The sequence below is a fragment of the Spinacia oleracea genome, chromosome 6, assembly GCF_020520425.1.
Source record: "Spinacia oleracea cultivar Varoflay chromosome 6, BTI_SOV_V1, whole genome shotgun sequence".
NCBI lineage: Eukaryota > Viridiplantae > Streptophyta > Magnoliopsida > Caryophyllales > Amaranthaceae > Spinacia > Spinacia oleracea.
Genome location: NC_079492.1, coordinates 120,472,672 through 120,487,076, shown reverse-complemented (window position 1 = coordinate 120,487,076; position 14,405 = coordinate 120,472,672). Strand labels below are relative to the sequence as shown.

Sequence of the window (14,405 nt, the reverse complement as noted above, 5' to 3'; positions counted from 1 at the left end):
AATTGGGGAGTGGGTGCAAAATTTTCAAAAAATGGAATTATGACTTCTAAAAATTATGGTTGGGCGTAGTAATTGTGACTCCTCGGAGGGAGTAAAAAAATAGAAAATCGAAAACAAAAACGATTTCGAACATGGCCTAAGATTTTGGGATCAAGTTTGGTTGATTACTGACTTATAAAATATTTTCTTTACTTTTACCTTTCCGCCTTCTAAAGAAATAGAGTGAAAAGATAAAAGTTAGACACAATCATGGTTTTTAAAATCGCGATTTAAATTGCAGAATCTTACGATTTTGCTATTCAAATATGGTATTAGGATTCGATTTACAATTTTACACTTTTTTCTTGGCTAGCGAAAACCTCGTAGTTTTTTTTTTTTTTTTTGACAGCTAAACAATCACAAACTATAACCCAAGACCTTTTCTCTCTTGCTGGGCAAGATTATGGGCCTTAACTACAGCATTCCTACTAACTTTTAAACATACAAAGAAGTCTAGCATGGTTGCTTCCTTGCGAATGTCACTGATGATAGTTGCTATGTGTGAGTGGGCTTGATTTTCATTCCGTATTGCCTCCACAGCTACCTTGCAATCTGTTTTGAGAATTACGTTGCGCGCAAGCCCACTAGCAACTCTGATTCCCTCCAAGATTGCGTAGCATTCCGCTTGTAAGGCATCTTGTGCAAAGATCCTCTTGGCGCCTGAACAGCTAATGGTCTGGTTGTCATCTTCTGCCCATGCTACAGCTGCTTCCCATTGTTTCTGTTTTGAGTTCTTCTTTCTGTTCCACGCTGCATCCACTAAAATAGAGAAGAAACCCAGGTTGCTGCACTTCCCTACTTTCCACATTGAAATCTTAGTCAAGTTGATTTCTCCAGGTTGTTTCCAATTTAAATGTTGTTGCTGCATCAGTTTTGCTTTCTGTGCTTCCTTCCAAGAATGGACGTGTGACTGTGCTACCTCCAAAATTCTGTTTGGGATTACACTCACGCCACAAAAAATGATGTCGTTTCGGTGTAGCCAGATGGCCCAAAGGGTGGCTGTTAACTGAACTGCTCTTGAATCGTCTTTCCCGTCTTGGTTGAAGAAAAGATTGAGGAAGTTTCTCAACCAAGTTTGCATAGGGACCATAGCCTGAGACTCGGAAACAATGCCCAATGGGCTTGCTCGCCAAACCATTTGCGCAGTTGGGCAAAGTCGAAAAATATGTAAGTCCGTTTCCGTTTGACCCTTACAGAAGGGGCATGTCACTTCGATATCGATCCCCCTTTTGCATAAATTTGTTTTTGTAGGGAGGGCTCTGTGGATGAGCTTCCAAATAAAGTGCTTCCATCTAGGGAGAAGGCTCGAACGCCACATGTTCGCCCAGAATTTATCAGTGCCTAAAGGGGGGGCGTTGGTCTTGCTCTGGATGTGCCAGTAACCTGATTTAAAAGTATATTTACCATTCTTTGTGTACTCCCACTGGTAGGTATCCTGGACACAGTCACTTGGTATATGCGTAGCCATGATTAACTTTGCTTCTTGCTCCTGGAAGCATCTCCATATAAGCGGTGCATTCCACCTTCTCTCTGTTGTCATCAAGTGTGCAACTGTGGTTAATTGTCTGACATCATTTGAACTTGTATTCTTCATTTTCAGCTTAGAGTTGCCAACCCATGTATCTTGAGTGATTCTGGTTGTCTCCCCGTTTCCAATTCGAGTTCGAACACCGTCCTTCAGCGAGTTGGATGCCTTGATTAAGCTTCTTGCAGCCCACGAACATGATCTTGGAGTAGTGTCTCTGTATCCCAGAGAGATTGGGTCCCCTCCATATTTGCCTTTGAAGAGCTTGCTTGCTAGCAGTCGTGGGTTGGAATACATTCGCCAGCTTTGACGGGCTAGGAGGGCCAAGTTGAGGGTGCCAATTTCCTTTATTTCCACTCCTCCTTCCCCTTTGTGGTGGTACAGAAGCTCCTTCTTTCGCCAGTAAATCGGTTTCCTTGAACTGGAAGTAGCCCACCAAAATTTAAGAAGGTTAGAGTTGATCTTCTTCGCTATTAGACTCGGACAAGAGTAGATGGATAATATGTGGGAGGCCATTGCCACCAGTATACTATTAATGAGAAGTAGTTTTCCTGGTTGGCTGGTTCTTGCAAATTTCCAGGATCCAATTTTCTCATTTATCCTGTCCACAATACTCTGGAATTTAGCAGAGGATCGGTCGTCGACGTCCATTGGGCAACCAAGGTAGTTTCCAACCTCATCTTTCACTCTTACTCCAAGGGGGCTGCGAAGAATACGGATAAATCTCCTTGGGGTGTTAGGACTAAAAAGTACTGTGGACTTGTCAAAATTTATCATCTCCCCCGAAATAGAGCAAAAATCCTCAATACAACCTCTTATTGCGCGGCACGAAGGAGGTGTGGCTTTGAAGCAAAAAATTGCGTCGTCCGCAAAAAAGAGGTGGCTTATCGTGGGAGCATTCCTTGAAACCTTAATTCCCTGTAAAATACCCTGACTTTCCAGTTTCATAATTTTCTTCGAGAGAACCTCCATTAAGAGAATGAAAAGATAAGGGGAGAGGGGGTCGCCCTGTCGAAGGCCTGTTCCCGGCTTGATTTGAGCGGTTGGTTCACCATTTACGAGGATTGCATACGAAACCGTAGAAATACACTCTGTAATCCATTGTATCCATAGTTGCGGGAACTCCATTTTGGTCAGAATACCAATAATAAAATCCCATCTTACTCGATCATACGCTTTGCTAAGATCCACCTTTAACACCGCCTCAAATCTGCCCCCTTTCTTTCGTTTTTTCACACTATTGATAGTTTCATGAGCTATATAACAGTTGTCTATCATCATTCGACCAGGTACAAAAGCATTTTGCGTCTCTCCTACCATATCCGGGAGGATGAGTTTGATGCGGTTTACCATACATTTCGAGATAATCTTATAGGTTGAGTTGCATAGGCTAATTGGTCTGTACCCCCCTACTGATGATGGTCTCGGTTCTTTGGGTATGAGGGTGATGAAAGTCTTGTTTGTCTCCCGGAGCATTCTACCATTGTTGAAGAAAGAGTGCACCGCCTCACAAGTTTCCTTGCCCACCTTAGACCAGTACTTTTGAAAGAAAGCAGGAGGTACTCCGTCCGGCCCGGGAGACTTAAGTGGCTTAGACCCAAACGCTGCTGTTTTGATGTCTTCGTCTGTGAATGGTCGTGATAGGAGTGCAATGTGGTCTGGCGAAAGGGTGGGCATGCCCTCCAGATAAGAGGTCATATCCTCTTGCTCACACGAGCTTGGTGTACCTTGTAACACCCCGACAAATCTCTCTTTTCTAAAACAACATTTTAATATAAAACGTAGAGAATTATCAAGGCATTATCGCCCGTGTGAAAACGTAACGGCTTATTCAGAATTTTGCAGCGGAAAACATAAAACTAACTCTAGGTTTATAAATAATCGATTACATAGTTAATCCCAAAACCAATCAACGAAAATAAGATCAACTAACAAGTTTAAAGTCCAATTAAACAAACTCAAGTTAACTTAGCAAATCAAAACTAAATACAAGCTCTCTATTCCCGATCCCAATGATGCAACATCTTCAAACCTGCAGATGGACAATGCTTATTGATCCTTAGAGACTGCTCACCAAAGATTGGGTCATCACAGGATCAATAAGGCATAGCCATGATCAACATGCACAAGCAAAAGCACGTAATCAGCAAAGCTGAGTACTACATACTAAATCAATAATAATCCTAACATGATTCTATTAAACGAACAATCCTAACATGGTACTAAATAAAACATAAGCAAGGATAATCAAGATATATTGACTTGAAGACTATACTTGACTGAACTAGACCTTTGTATCATTAACATTATTTTAATTGAAATAGTCAATGGACTGAGTTGTCTACTAAAAACTTCTTCTTCTTCACTAAGGAAGACGAGGTACGGGCGCGACTCCGTAAACCCCAATGACCTGCGATATCGAGGGACTTTTGAATAAAATAGAACCGGTGATCAATCCGGCCCCAGAAAAAGCCATAGGCGACCCATGACCCCAACTCCTGATTGTCCGACACTTTAGACGTGCACAGTCTAAAGCTATTGCTACTCATTTTCACTTTACATGACTTAACTTTTAATACTTGGTTATGACTCATCAAACATAAATATTATATTCAGCAAGTAAACACAACTTCTTTTATCTTTGAATTAAACCAGTGATCACAGAGACGTCACACAAGACTTATTCCAATTAATTCAACCTTTCCTTTGATACTGATAAACCCCTCTATATGGGTATAAGGTTTCAACTTACTAAACAAGGTCCTCGGCCCTTATAAAGTAGTGAAAAGCTAAAAGGGAACAATGAACAATCGATCTGAATCAACATATATAATAATTTAATGTTCCCAACCAGCATGTTCGCATCAATCATCCATACCAACATGCTATAATTCTCATAACGAAATATATATGCTTAACATGTCCATCCAACAATATTAAACATGCACTTTCAACATAATCTAGTTCATCAACAATTTCAACATAACCAAGTTCCTTAATCATTTCAACATAACGAAGTTCATGAATCATTTCAACATGGTTTCCACAAATCACACACATTCCAAGCACACAGGTATGTACGTACCTTGTGTAAACAAACTGATAGGCCACTTTAACGAATTCAAAAGTCGCCCACAAAGAATTCTCCGCCTAAAATAATCAAGAAACGTACCCAAATCAATTCCTAATAATTTACAGCAACACTAACGTATTCTAAATACATCCTAAACCTATTTAGGACATTCCCCAATATCGAAACTTAATTAAATAATCTCCAAGCATAATAACTATTAAACTAATGATCCCAAAACGTTCTAAACTCCAATAAAACATCCCTTTTAAAATTTCCAGCAATATAGAATAATTTCAAACGTCCACAAAACATAATCAACGTTCTTAAAATCGTAAAAATAATAGCTTTAATAATATATAGTCATTCTATTATGATTTAATCATTAAAAACCTTAAAAATTCACACTTTAATAATTAAAAACTCTTATTTCAATTCAATTATGTAATCTGAAAATTAAATTATTAATTAAGCATAGTATATAATCTGAAAATCTAACTTAATCATAAAAGCTTATAATTTATATTCAAGAAACATGAATTAAATTATTAAAACTCCATTAAAACCCTAACTTAACGTAATTAACAAATCTGAAAATAATTAAATTAGTTTCAACAACATATAATCTGAAATTTCATAACTTAATCATAAAAATCATAAATTTAATTCAAGAAACATAAATTAATTTAATAAACAAAATTAAAATAATTAGCTACTTAGGGTTTAAGAAATAACCAAAAAGAGAAGAGAGAGAGAGCTGGCCGGCGGCAGGGGCGGCGGCAGCGAGGGAGTTGAGCGGCGGAGGGAGCTGGGCGGTCGCGGAGCTAGGCGACGCAGCAGGTGGCTGCAGGTGGTCGCGGTGGTGGTTGCACGTGGCTGAGCAAGAAACAGAGAAGCAACAAGTGGAGAGATGAAGGAGGGCGGTGGCTGGTCCTTTCGGCGGCGGCGATACAGAGGGTACGGCGAAGGGCGACCGGTGGTCTGGTGATTGGTTGCCGGCAGTCGAGAGCTTGGTGGTTGCTGGGATTGCTGTCGGTGGTGGTGAGAGAAGCACGTAGAGGAGGAGGGAACTCCACGCGAATTGAAAGAGGAAGAGAGTAAGGGAGGGCGCCGACTGGTTGACGGCAGCGGTGCAGCCAGGGGCGTGGTTGGTCGACGATGGTGGCTGAAGCAGAGTTGTGTGGTGGTGGTGGCTGAAGCAAAGGGTGTAAGAGTTCACGTGAATTCTTGAAGAGGGTTTAAGGGTTTTTCTGCTTTTCTTTTCACGTGAAGGAGAGGAGAGGATTGAGAGTTTTACATGAATTTGGAATATGGGTAAGGGATGTGGGTTTACTTATTTTGGGCTTTGCTAACTTGGGCTAGGATTAGAATTAAGTTTGGTATTTGAATTCAACACCGCTTAAGATTGGTTTCTAAATTCAATCGATTTTCGTAATTTAAATTCTTTTTAACTTAAAATTCTAAAATTATTCTTTATTGCACAAACCGTTAAAATATTTAGAATATACTTAAATAAAATTAAATATACATTAAATATATAATAAAGTTCTAAAATCGTTAAATATTTAGAACGTACTTAAAATAAAATAAATATACGTTAATTATATATTTATTACTTAAAATTCATAAATTCTATTTAAATATAAATAATGTACGTTAAAATATATTAATAAAATTTATAAATTTACGGGGGATTACATACCTGCAAAAAGTTGGTTATAAAAATTATAAAATTCTGTTTTTATCTCATCACCTTGGGTAATCCATGTCCCATTTTCCTTCTTGATTGCTCGAATGTCATTTCTACAACTCCTGGATTTCACACTCTTGTAGAAGAAAGAAGTAGATTGGTCTCCAAATGCATCCCACTTTGATTTTGACCTTTGTTTCCAGTAGTGCCATTGGTGTTCTGCCTTTTCTTTAATCGACTTGCGAGATTCCAACTCTTCTGATGCTGTGTTCTCGTCCTGGATGTTGGACTGCAAGGCTGTGAGTTCTTCCTCAAACTTGTCCCACGTAATGCCCGTCCTCTTCTTGTGATCAAGGCACCAAATTCGAGTTTGATTTACAATTTTCTGGAGCTTTCTTTGAATTTTGAAGAGCCTTGAGCCTTGTGATGACTCCTTCCAGGTTTCAGTGATCATTTTTTCAATTTCTGGTTTGTGTAAGCACCATGCTTCCATCTTGTATGGAGTCCTCCTTTTGCTGCTATTAGGAGATATATCAAGAATAACAGGACTATGGTCTGACAGCATAATCGGTAAATTCCAGGCAAAGGCATTTGGGAAAGTATCCCTCCAGCTTGAGTTGGCATAAGACCTGTCCAGATGCTCATAAACAGCTTTTTTGCCTTCCCGATTGTTGGTCCAAGTATAAGTCACCCCATGGAAGGGCAATTCCGAAAAGTCATTCTCAATTCTCCATTCTGAGAAGTGAAGGAAATAATGCCCTTGGTCCAAGTATGCATTCTATGTTAAGTCTAATAAATGCGGTTCAGTATTAATTAACAAGTTAATAATTCAGTGAGATCAAGTGAGCTGAATGCCTAGCTAGAGGCCGCTTCAGTTCAAGTGGAATTAATGATATTAATCCACAGCTTACTCTTGACTGAACCCGTAGGGTCACACAAATAGTACGTAAACGGATCAAGTATTTAATGGTATTAAATACTCCATCTATGAATATTCGGAACCGACGGATCTTGGTTTCAGTGGGAGCTAAGATCGTCACAGGCAAGAAATGAATACTCCGGAAACGATGATATTGCCGGAAACGGAAATATGGATCGTATCGGAAATATGAATATTATCCAAGTCGTAGATGTTGCCGGAAACGGAAACATGGTACGTATCGGAAAATATTATTGGAAATGGAAATATTACCAGAATCGGAAATATTGCCGGAAACGGAAATATTGTCAGAATCGGAAATATTACCGGAATCGGAAAATAATTCCGGAAACGGAAATATTAAATATTTGTTCGAAACGGAAATTAATTCCGGAATCGGAAATATTAAATATTGTTCGTATCGGAAATAAATTCCGGAACTGGAAATTTAATCGGAAGCGTATCGTACGAATTAGCATCGGACGAGGCCTGCCGGACGAAGGCCCAGCACGAAGCCGGGCCATCGCCCAGCAAGCACGCACGCCACAAGCCCAGCCAAGGCAGCGCCCAGGCCTACCGCAAGGCAGGCCCAGCGCGCGCCAAGGCCACGGATGCGTGGGCCGCGCTGCGTGGGCTGCTGCTCGCACGCGCATGGGCAGCCCTTGTGGCTGCCGTGTGTGTGTGAGTTTGTGCTCATGCGTGATTCCTAAATCTACAAGAGTCAGTGTATGATTAAATTTCTATTCCTAATTGGATAAATTAATTAAATAGAATTCATGTAGAATTCTAATTTCAATTAATTCGTATCCTACTAGGATTACGATTCCTTTTCCATAAACTCTATAAATAAAGGCCTAGGGGTCATTATTTATATAACAAGTTTTAAGTATTCAAAACTAAGATTTTTAAGCAGAAAAATCAGCCAATATTCTTGCCTACCTAACCGAAAATATTAGAACCTTAAGAGCGATTCTAGTTGGTCAATCTTAAGGCGGATCCGGACGTGCTGTGGACTATCTACGGAGGGACGACACTTGGAGTCCTAAAGACTTGTTCTTGTTCGGTTCGGGCGCAGCTAGGGAAGGCACGCAACAAAGAGTATGCATCTAAACTATGCTAAATGATTATGTGTAAATAATATGTTTCCTGGCTTTATGGTTTTTCCGCATGATTTATGAACTGTCATATGAATCATAACCTAACAGTGGTATCACGAGCCCCTTATTATTTTCATAATCTAAATTGCATGAACATGGTTAAAAATTACAAATTTGCAAGAATTAAAAGGGGTGATTAATAATTGCAAATTGCGTTTATTTAATTATACGTACGCAGTTTTTCGGCAGTTTCTTCGTTACTCATCCGAATTGAGTGATTTTTGTGTCAATTCCGCATGTAAAAGGCATTCTAAAATTTTGACAAAAATAGTGTTTTTCTGCCGAACCCAGAATTCTCAAATTCGAAGCCTAACTATGACTTTTCGAAGGTTTTAGTTTTTCGAATGCAAAATTTCGTAAATTTAAGATGTTAAATTAAATATTTGCGATTCTTGTTGATAAATCTTGAATTTTTGATTGACCTACTGCATATGTTTAACAAGTTTGAATGCCTAGTCTTGTTAATTATGCAATCTAATTTGTAATTATGATTAATTTGTTGAAAATTAGAATAATTTAGAATTAATTTGATTTTCATAATTAATTGTAATTTAATTAGAAACCTATGATTAAAAACCACCATAAAAATTGTAAATTTACGATAAATTTTAAATTTTTATGACCTAGACTTGAATCCATAACAATCGGAAATCAATTGGATAATAAATTTTCGATTTTTCGCCCTAAAATTATGAAATTAATATTATTTATTAATTTGTCATTAATTTTAAATATAAATTTTAAATTTTTATGCGATTCGTTCATAAAACTTGCACGCACGAAGCAATGGACGCTTCGTGTTACCCTTAAGGGGTGTTGTATAATGCGGGCATGCGACGACGAGCAAGGGAGCTCGTCGCCCGTGCGGCACGAATGCAATGAGCAAGGGCGTAGTGCACGAGCACAAGGCAGCAGCCCTGCCTTGTGTCGTGTGCCACGAGCAATGAACGAATGGGCATGGGCGAAGGGCGAGCCAAGGCAGTCGCGTGTGGGCAGCAAGCGAGCTGCGCCACAGCGCGCGCTGCCTCGCACAAGAGCGCGCAGCCTCGCGCGCAGCGAGCGCAAGCTCGCGTGCCACGAGCGCTGCGCCCAGCATTACTCGCGCGCACAGCCCGCGATGTCGCCCGCCCAGCGAGCGATGTCGCGCCCCAGCGAGCGATGTCTCGCGCCAGCGAGCGATGGCTCGCGCGCGCAGCGAGCGATGTCGCGCGCGCGCACTGCGAGCGATAGCTCGCGTGCGATGAGCGCTGGCGCGCGCAGCGAGCACAATGTGTGCGGAGGCTTGCGATAGGGAAGCAGCAGCTATGCGACGAGCGCATGGGCTGCGCGCACATGGCCAGCAATGGCTGTGTGCGTACGGTCCATGGGCGTGCAACGCGTAGGGTGTTTGCGTTACGATTAGATCGTTTTGAATGTTTAATTTGAAAAAATTTCAGTTCACGTAATTTTAATTAATTTTAAAATTAATAATTTGAATTATTTTCTTGGATTTTAATTTTGAATATTATAATTATAATAAATGTTATTTATTCTAATTATTTTACTAAAATTAAAATCATGAATTAATTTAAATACGACTGAAATTAAATTAAATTTTTGGATTCAATTATAAATTGATATAAGCTTTAAATTTTAATTAAATTTGTATGTTTCCGGTTGGACTAGAAATACATTTTTATGTTTAAAATTGGTAAAGCATATGAATTTATTGGTTTAAGTGGGAGCGCTTTTTAGTCATAAACTCATGATTAGGTCTACAAATCCTTAAGGTTAAAACAACTTGATTAGAATTAATAAGGACTGAATAATTGGTAGATTATTGGTGCCCTTGATTAATTGCTGCAAATGTTTACGTGATGCATAATGTGTTTTACTAACCAGCTATGTGGGCCATTCATGATAATGAATGGGTGAATGGTATATATTGTATATGTACTGTTTTGCAGGTTATGAAGTGACTAGTATGGCCCAAATAGGATAGAAAATATGGTCTGCGTACCATTAATTTGAATGTAATTGGTCTAAAGTACCAAAGTTATTTTTCAATTCAAATATGGTCTGCGAACCATCAAATAGTTGTAATTAGTTATAGCTTATCCTATTTGAAGAAAATGGTGCCTCCCACGGAGATTTTCAAGACGGACTTTGAAGTCAAAGCTTCAAGATGAAGTCGGGCCATACTAGATCACAAATATCTTATGCATGTTTTAAGTTATTTATTGCTTTAAATATGTCTTAAAATGCATGAGATCAAAAGCTTGATTATGTTGCATGATTAAGGATTTTAGTTCACTTAAAATCTAACCAACATAGTAAGAGCCTTAAGTTCCAAACTTAAAAAAATTGAGTTAAAAGGTGCCATGCCAAAATATACACTTGCTTGGATATCCTTTACATCAATCTAGTAATAGTTTTCGCTCAGCGAGGTGTTACTTATTGGTCCTAAAGGGGCAAGGTACACAAATAATTGTGAGTACATGTTAGTTTTGGTGAAACTCAACGATATAAGTAAGGAGTCCTTTTATGTCGTGGCAAATTCGATAGGTTTACCTAATAAGTTTTTAGACGTACCTATCAACCAAGAATAGTTTCTAGACTATTAGCAAAAGGCTTTTGCTTACCTAAGATGTTTTAGGATTAAGTCGACAAACTGTGCTTAGTTCTTCAATGATTTTAGGATCTTGGAATCATTTTATTCACACCTGCCGGAACAATAAAATCGAATAAAATGCTAATAACTTGTTTGAATTGCATGGTTGCTTTAATTTCAAGTTATTATTCATGATAAATGTTTAGACTTTGCATGCTTCAATGTATGTTTTAATTATTGTTTATAATTAAATATCTTGCACTGCAATAAATCCTTTTAGAAAGGTAACAGTAAATTTCCTCGATTGGTAGTGAATCCAAGAACGATTCACGGAAATGAGAGAAAGTGAGCAATTTAAAATGTACGTTTCTTATATCGACTTTTATGGTTGTTTTCGAGTATCAAAGTCGAATGGCAAACCGATTGGTACTTGTGAATTCAAAATACAATGTGGTTTTGAGATCATAAAGCATTGAGTTTAAACGCTCAGCTTTACCAATGGTTAACAACCTAAAATCCTTTTTCCATTTAATTCTCGAATGAGTCTAGTTCCTAGACATTCGAATAGATCGATGCTTAGAGAACTTTAGAAGCTTCTGGTAAGATCATCTAGTTGAAACAGAATATTCAACATAAATTAAAATGGTAAAGAACCTTGTTGGTGACATTGGACATGTCTAACAAAGTATAAAAGTCAACACTAAAGAATTCAATTCTTAAGACTATAAGAAAGGGTACAAGAAATAGGAAAAACGAGGAACAAATGAAAGGAATTTACGATTCCGTTTCTACCTATAAATTTATATTTAAAGAGAAGTGACCTAGCAATCAAACTTCCTTGGTATCATATACCGCTTGAGGTTCTTACTTCGGTAATAACTCAAATAATGGAAGCTAGGATACACTAATGACCTACAAGTGGGAAATGAAGCATGGCAATGCTACATTAGTTGTAGGGTCATCTAGTTTGTTTTAAGTCCTTTCAAAGGCTGGAACTTAATGGCTATTTTGTTCCATAATCAGCATACCTAAATTTCTGCTTCAAACACAGAAAGACTCACATTCAGAAGAACAAAAACAATGCTTGTTTGTTTGTTTATTTGAATGAAATAGTCAATTACTGGTTGAGTCAATATGCTTGATTAAAACAAACAACTCTTTAAAGAACTTTACTAGGTTCAAATCAAACCCTTGATTTGAGTTCCATTAAATCTTTGGCATTGTTGCTTAGACCATATCAACAAATTAACATTCATAAGCTCTATTTTGATGGACTTTTGAAAGTTGGTTGATTTCTAGATCAACTTAAGACAAGCTAGTCTTACTTGTTGAAAGTAACAAAGAATATGAACTATTGTTAGAACGCCTAGACGATAGAGTTCAAAGCTAAAGAAAGGTTTTATGACTTTATTATTTCACATGGATTTGAGTGAATATAGGTTTATTTACTCAAATGTGATATAAGTTGAATCTGTTTGGCTAGTTCAAAGATTCAAAAGTATAAAATCCACTTGGCAAGAAATCATAAAGATCTAGGTTAGATCATGTTGATGATTACTTGAGACCAAATATGATCATCAATGATTGTGTGTTGTAATTTCACAATCTAGGTCCATAAGATATGGCATATCTTAGTTGGAATAATCGAAGTCAATTAGTACTTGATTCGATCAATGACGGATCATAAAGACTTTTCCTATAATTTCTAAAACAAAATGCTCAACTACCACCAAACTAAACCAATTTCGTCAAAGCTATTGAAAAGTAATTTCAGAATATCTTTTCATAATATATCTAAAGAGTTCCTAAACTCAGTGGGAGCTTAGTGTTTGTTATTCAACAAACTAAGGCCCAAGTATAGATATATGTTTCATTGTGATTTATTCAAATGAGACACAAGGGTATTGTTTCTACCACAAATTTTTGAGAACATAATGTTTGTTTGCTCGAAATAATGTCCTTTTGGAGATTCGTTTCCAAAATGACAAGTGGGAGAAAATAGACCTCGAAAGTTTTCGAGGCGAACAACAAACATAAAACGGACATTCCGGAGGCTTTTCGAAGTGCTTCAGAAAATCCGAACTTATTCTTTAAGACTTTAGAAGTGGCTTTAAAGAATAGACATCTCTTAGAAGACTTTACAAGTGCTTCAAGGAGAACAGAATATTCAAAGGACTTTAAGTGGCTATTGATATTCTAATGTTTGATGTTCTATACCCAAGTAGGCATAGAATTCAAGTCACTGAAACTATGAGATTCTTCTATTAAATAGTGAAGAAACCTACAACTTGCAGTCAAACTGTTATCATGTAGATTAATGAGTTTGTGACTTGTAAGAAAGCTATGACAAAACCCAGATTCCCTAAAATGGTTAGAGGCCATATATAGACTAAATGTTTTAAATGGTTAGAGGCCATAAAACATACTCAATGTTTTGATGACAAAATTGAAATTTTGTTGATTTGCAAGAATAGTTTCACACCTATTGGTTGCAAGGTTTGTTTTAAAGATAAAAACCATCAAACATGAAATTGTGTTCACACGCAAAGCTAGATTAGTTGCTAAAGGTTACAAGCAAATTCATGACGTGGATTGTGTTGAAACCTCATGCAAAATCGTAATGCTTAAGTCTATAATTCAAGCAATAATTGCATATTGGTACATATGGCAATTGGATGACAAAACGTATTCCTCAATCAAATGTTGGAATATAATATGTACATGGCATGTCATAGAATTTGTGGATCCAAATAAATGCTTGAAAAGGAAAGCTAGCTTATAAAATCTAAGTACAGATTTAAGCAAGCAATTGGGAATTGGAACTGTATTTTAAGTGAAGCTAATAAGCATTTTAGTTTCATAAAATATACATGATTCTTATAGATGTATAAGAAGTTTAGTGGGAGTACATAAAAACTTATTTGGTCCTATGTGTATCACACACATATCTCTCTATTGTGAAATAACATTCAAATGCTAATTACTTAGATTTGAAATTATTCATCAATGATGGACCATGGCGAAACTTAGTACATACTGGGTATTAAGATCTATTTACAAAGATCTTATGATATTGTTTTGGATTAAGTAATGGCATTTACTAAATCAAACACGAAAGTCTCCATTGGAAATATTCGACCCATGTGAATAAATCTAAGTAAAGAATGTTTGAACTATGTATAAGCATTTACTAAGTTAAACATCAAAGAGTCTAAATAAGATTCTTAACCTATATTATATGTCAAAGAATTTAGCTGGATTCAGTATCTACTAAAATTGAATGAGCTAAAGTTACATGAATAGAATTCAATTGGGAACTATTCTGCAAAAGAATTTATCATGTATGATATAATATGAGGATCGCCAAAAACGTATCGTATGACTTTAGCCATGACGAACATATACCAATCTCTAT

The 14,405-nt window shown here is 37.4% G+C and overlaps 1 protein-coding gene across 1 annotated transcript; it reads right to left on the bottom strand.

The window, feature by feature from the left end:
• Positions 1 to 403: 403 nt before the first annotated feature.
• On the bottom strand, positions 404 to 3,262 carry LOC130463543 (uncharacterized). Its single transcript, XM_056832704.1, has one exon. The coding sequence runs from the start codon at positions 3,260 to 3,262 to the stop codon at positions 404 to 406; it is 2,859 nt and encodes a 952-aa protein (XP_056688682.1).
• Between the last annotated feature and the right edge of the window lie 11,143 nt (positions 3,263 to 14,405).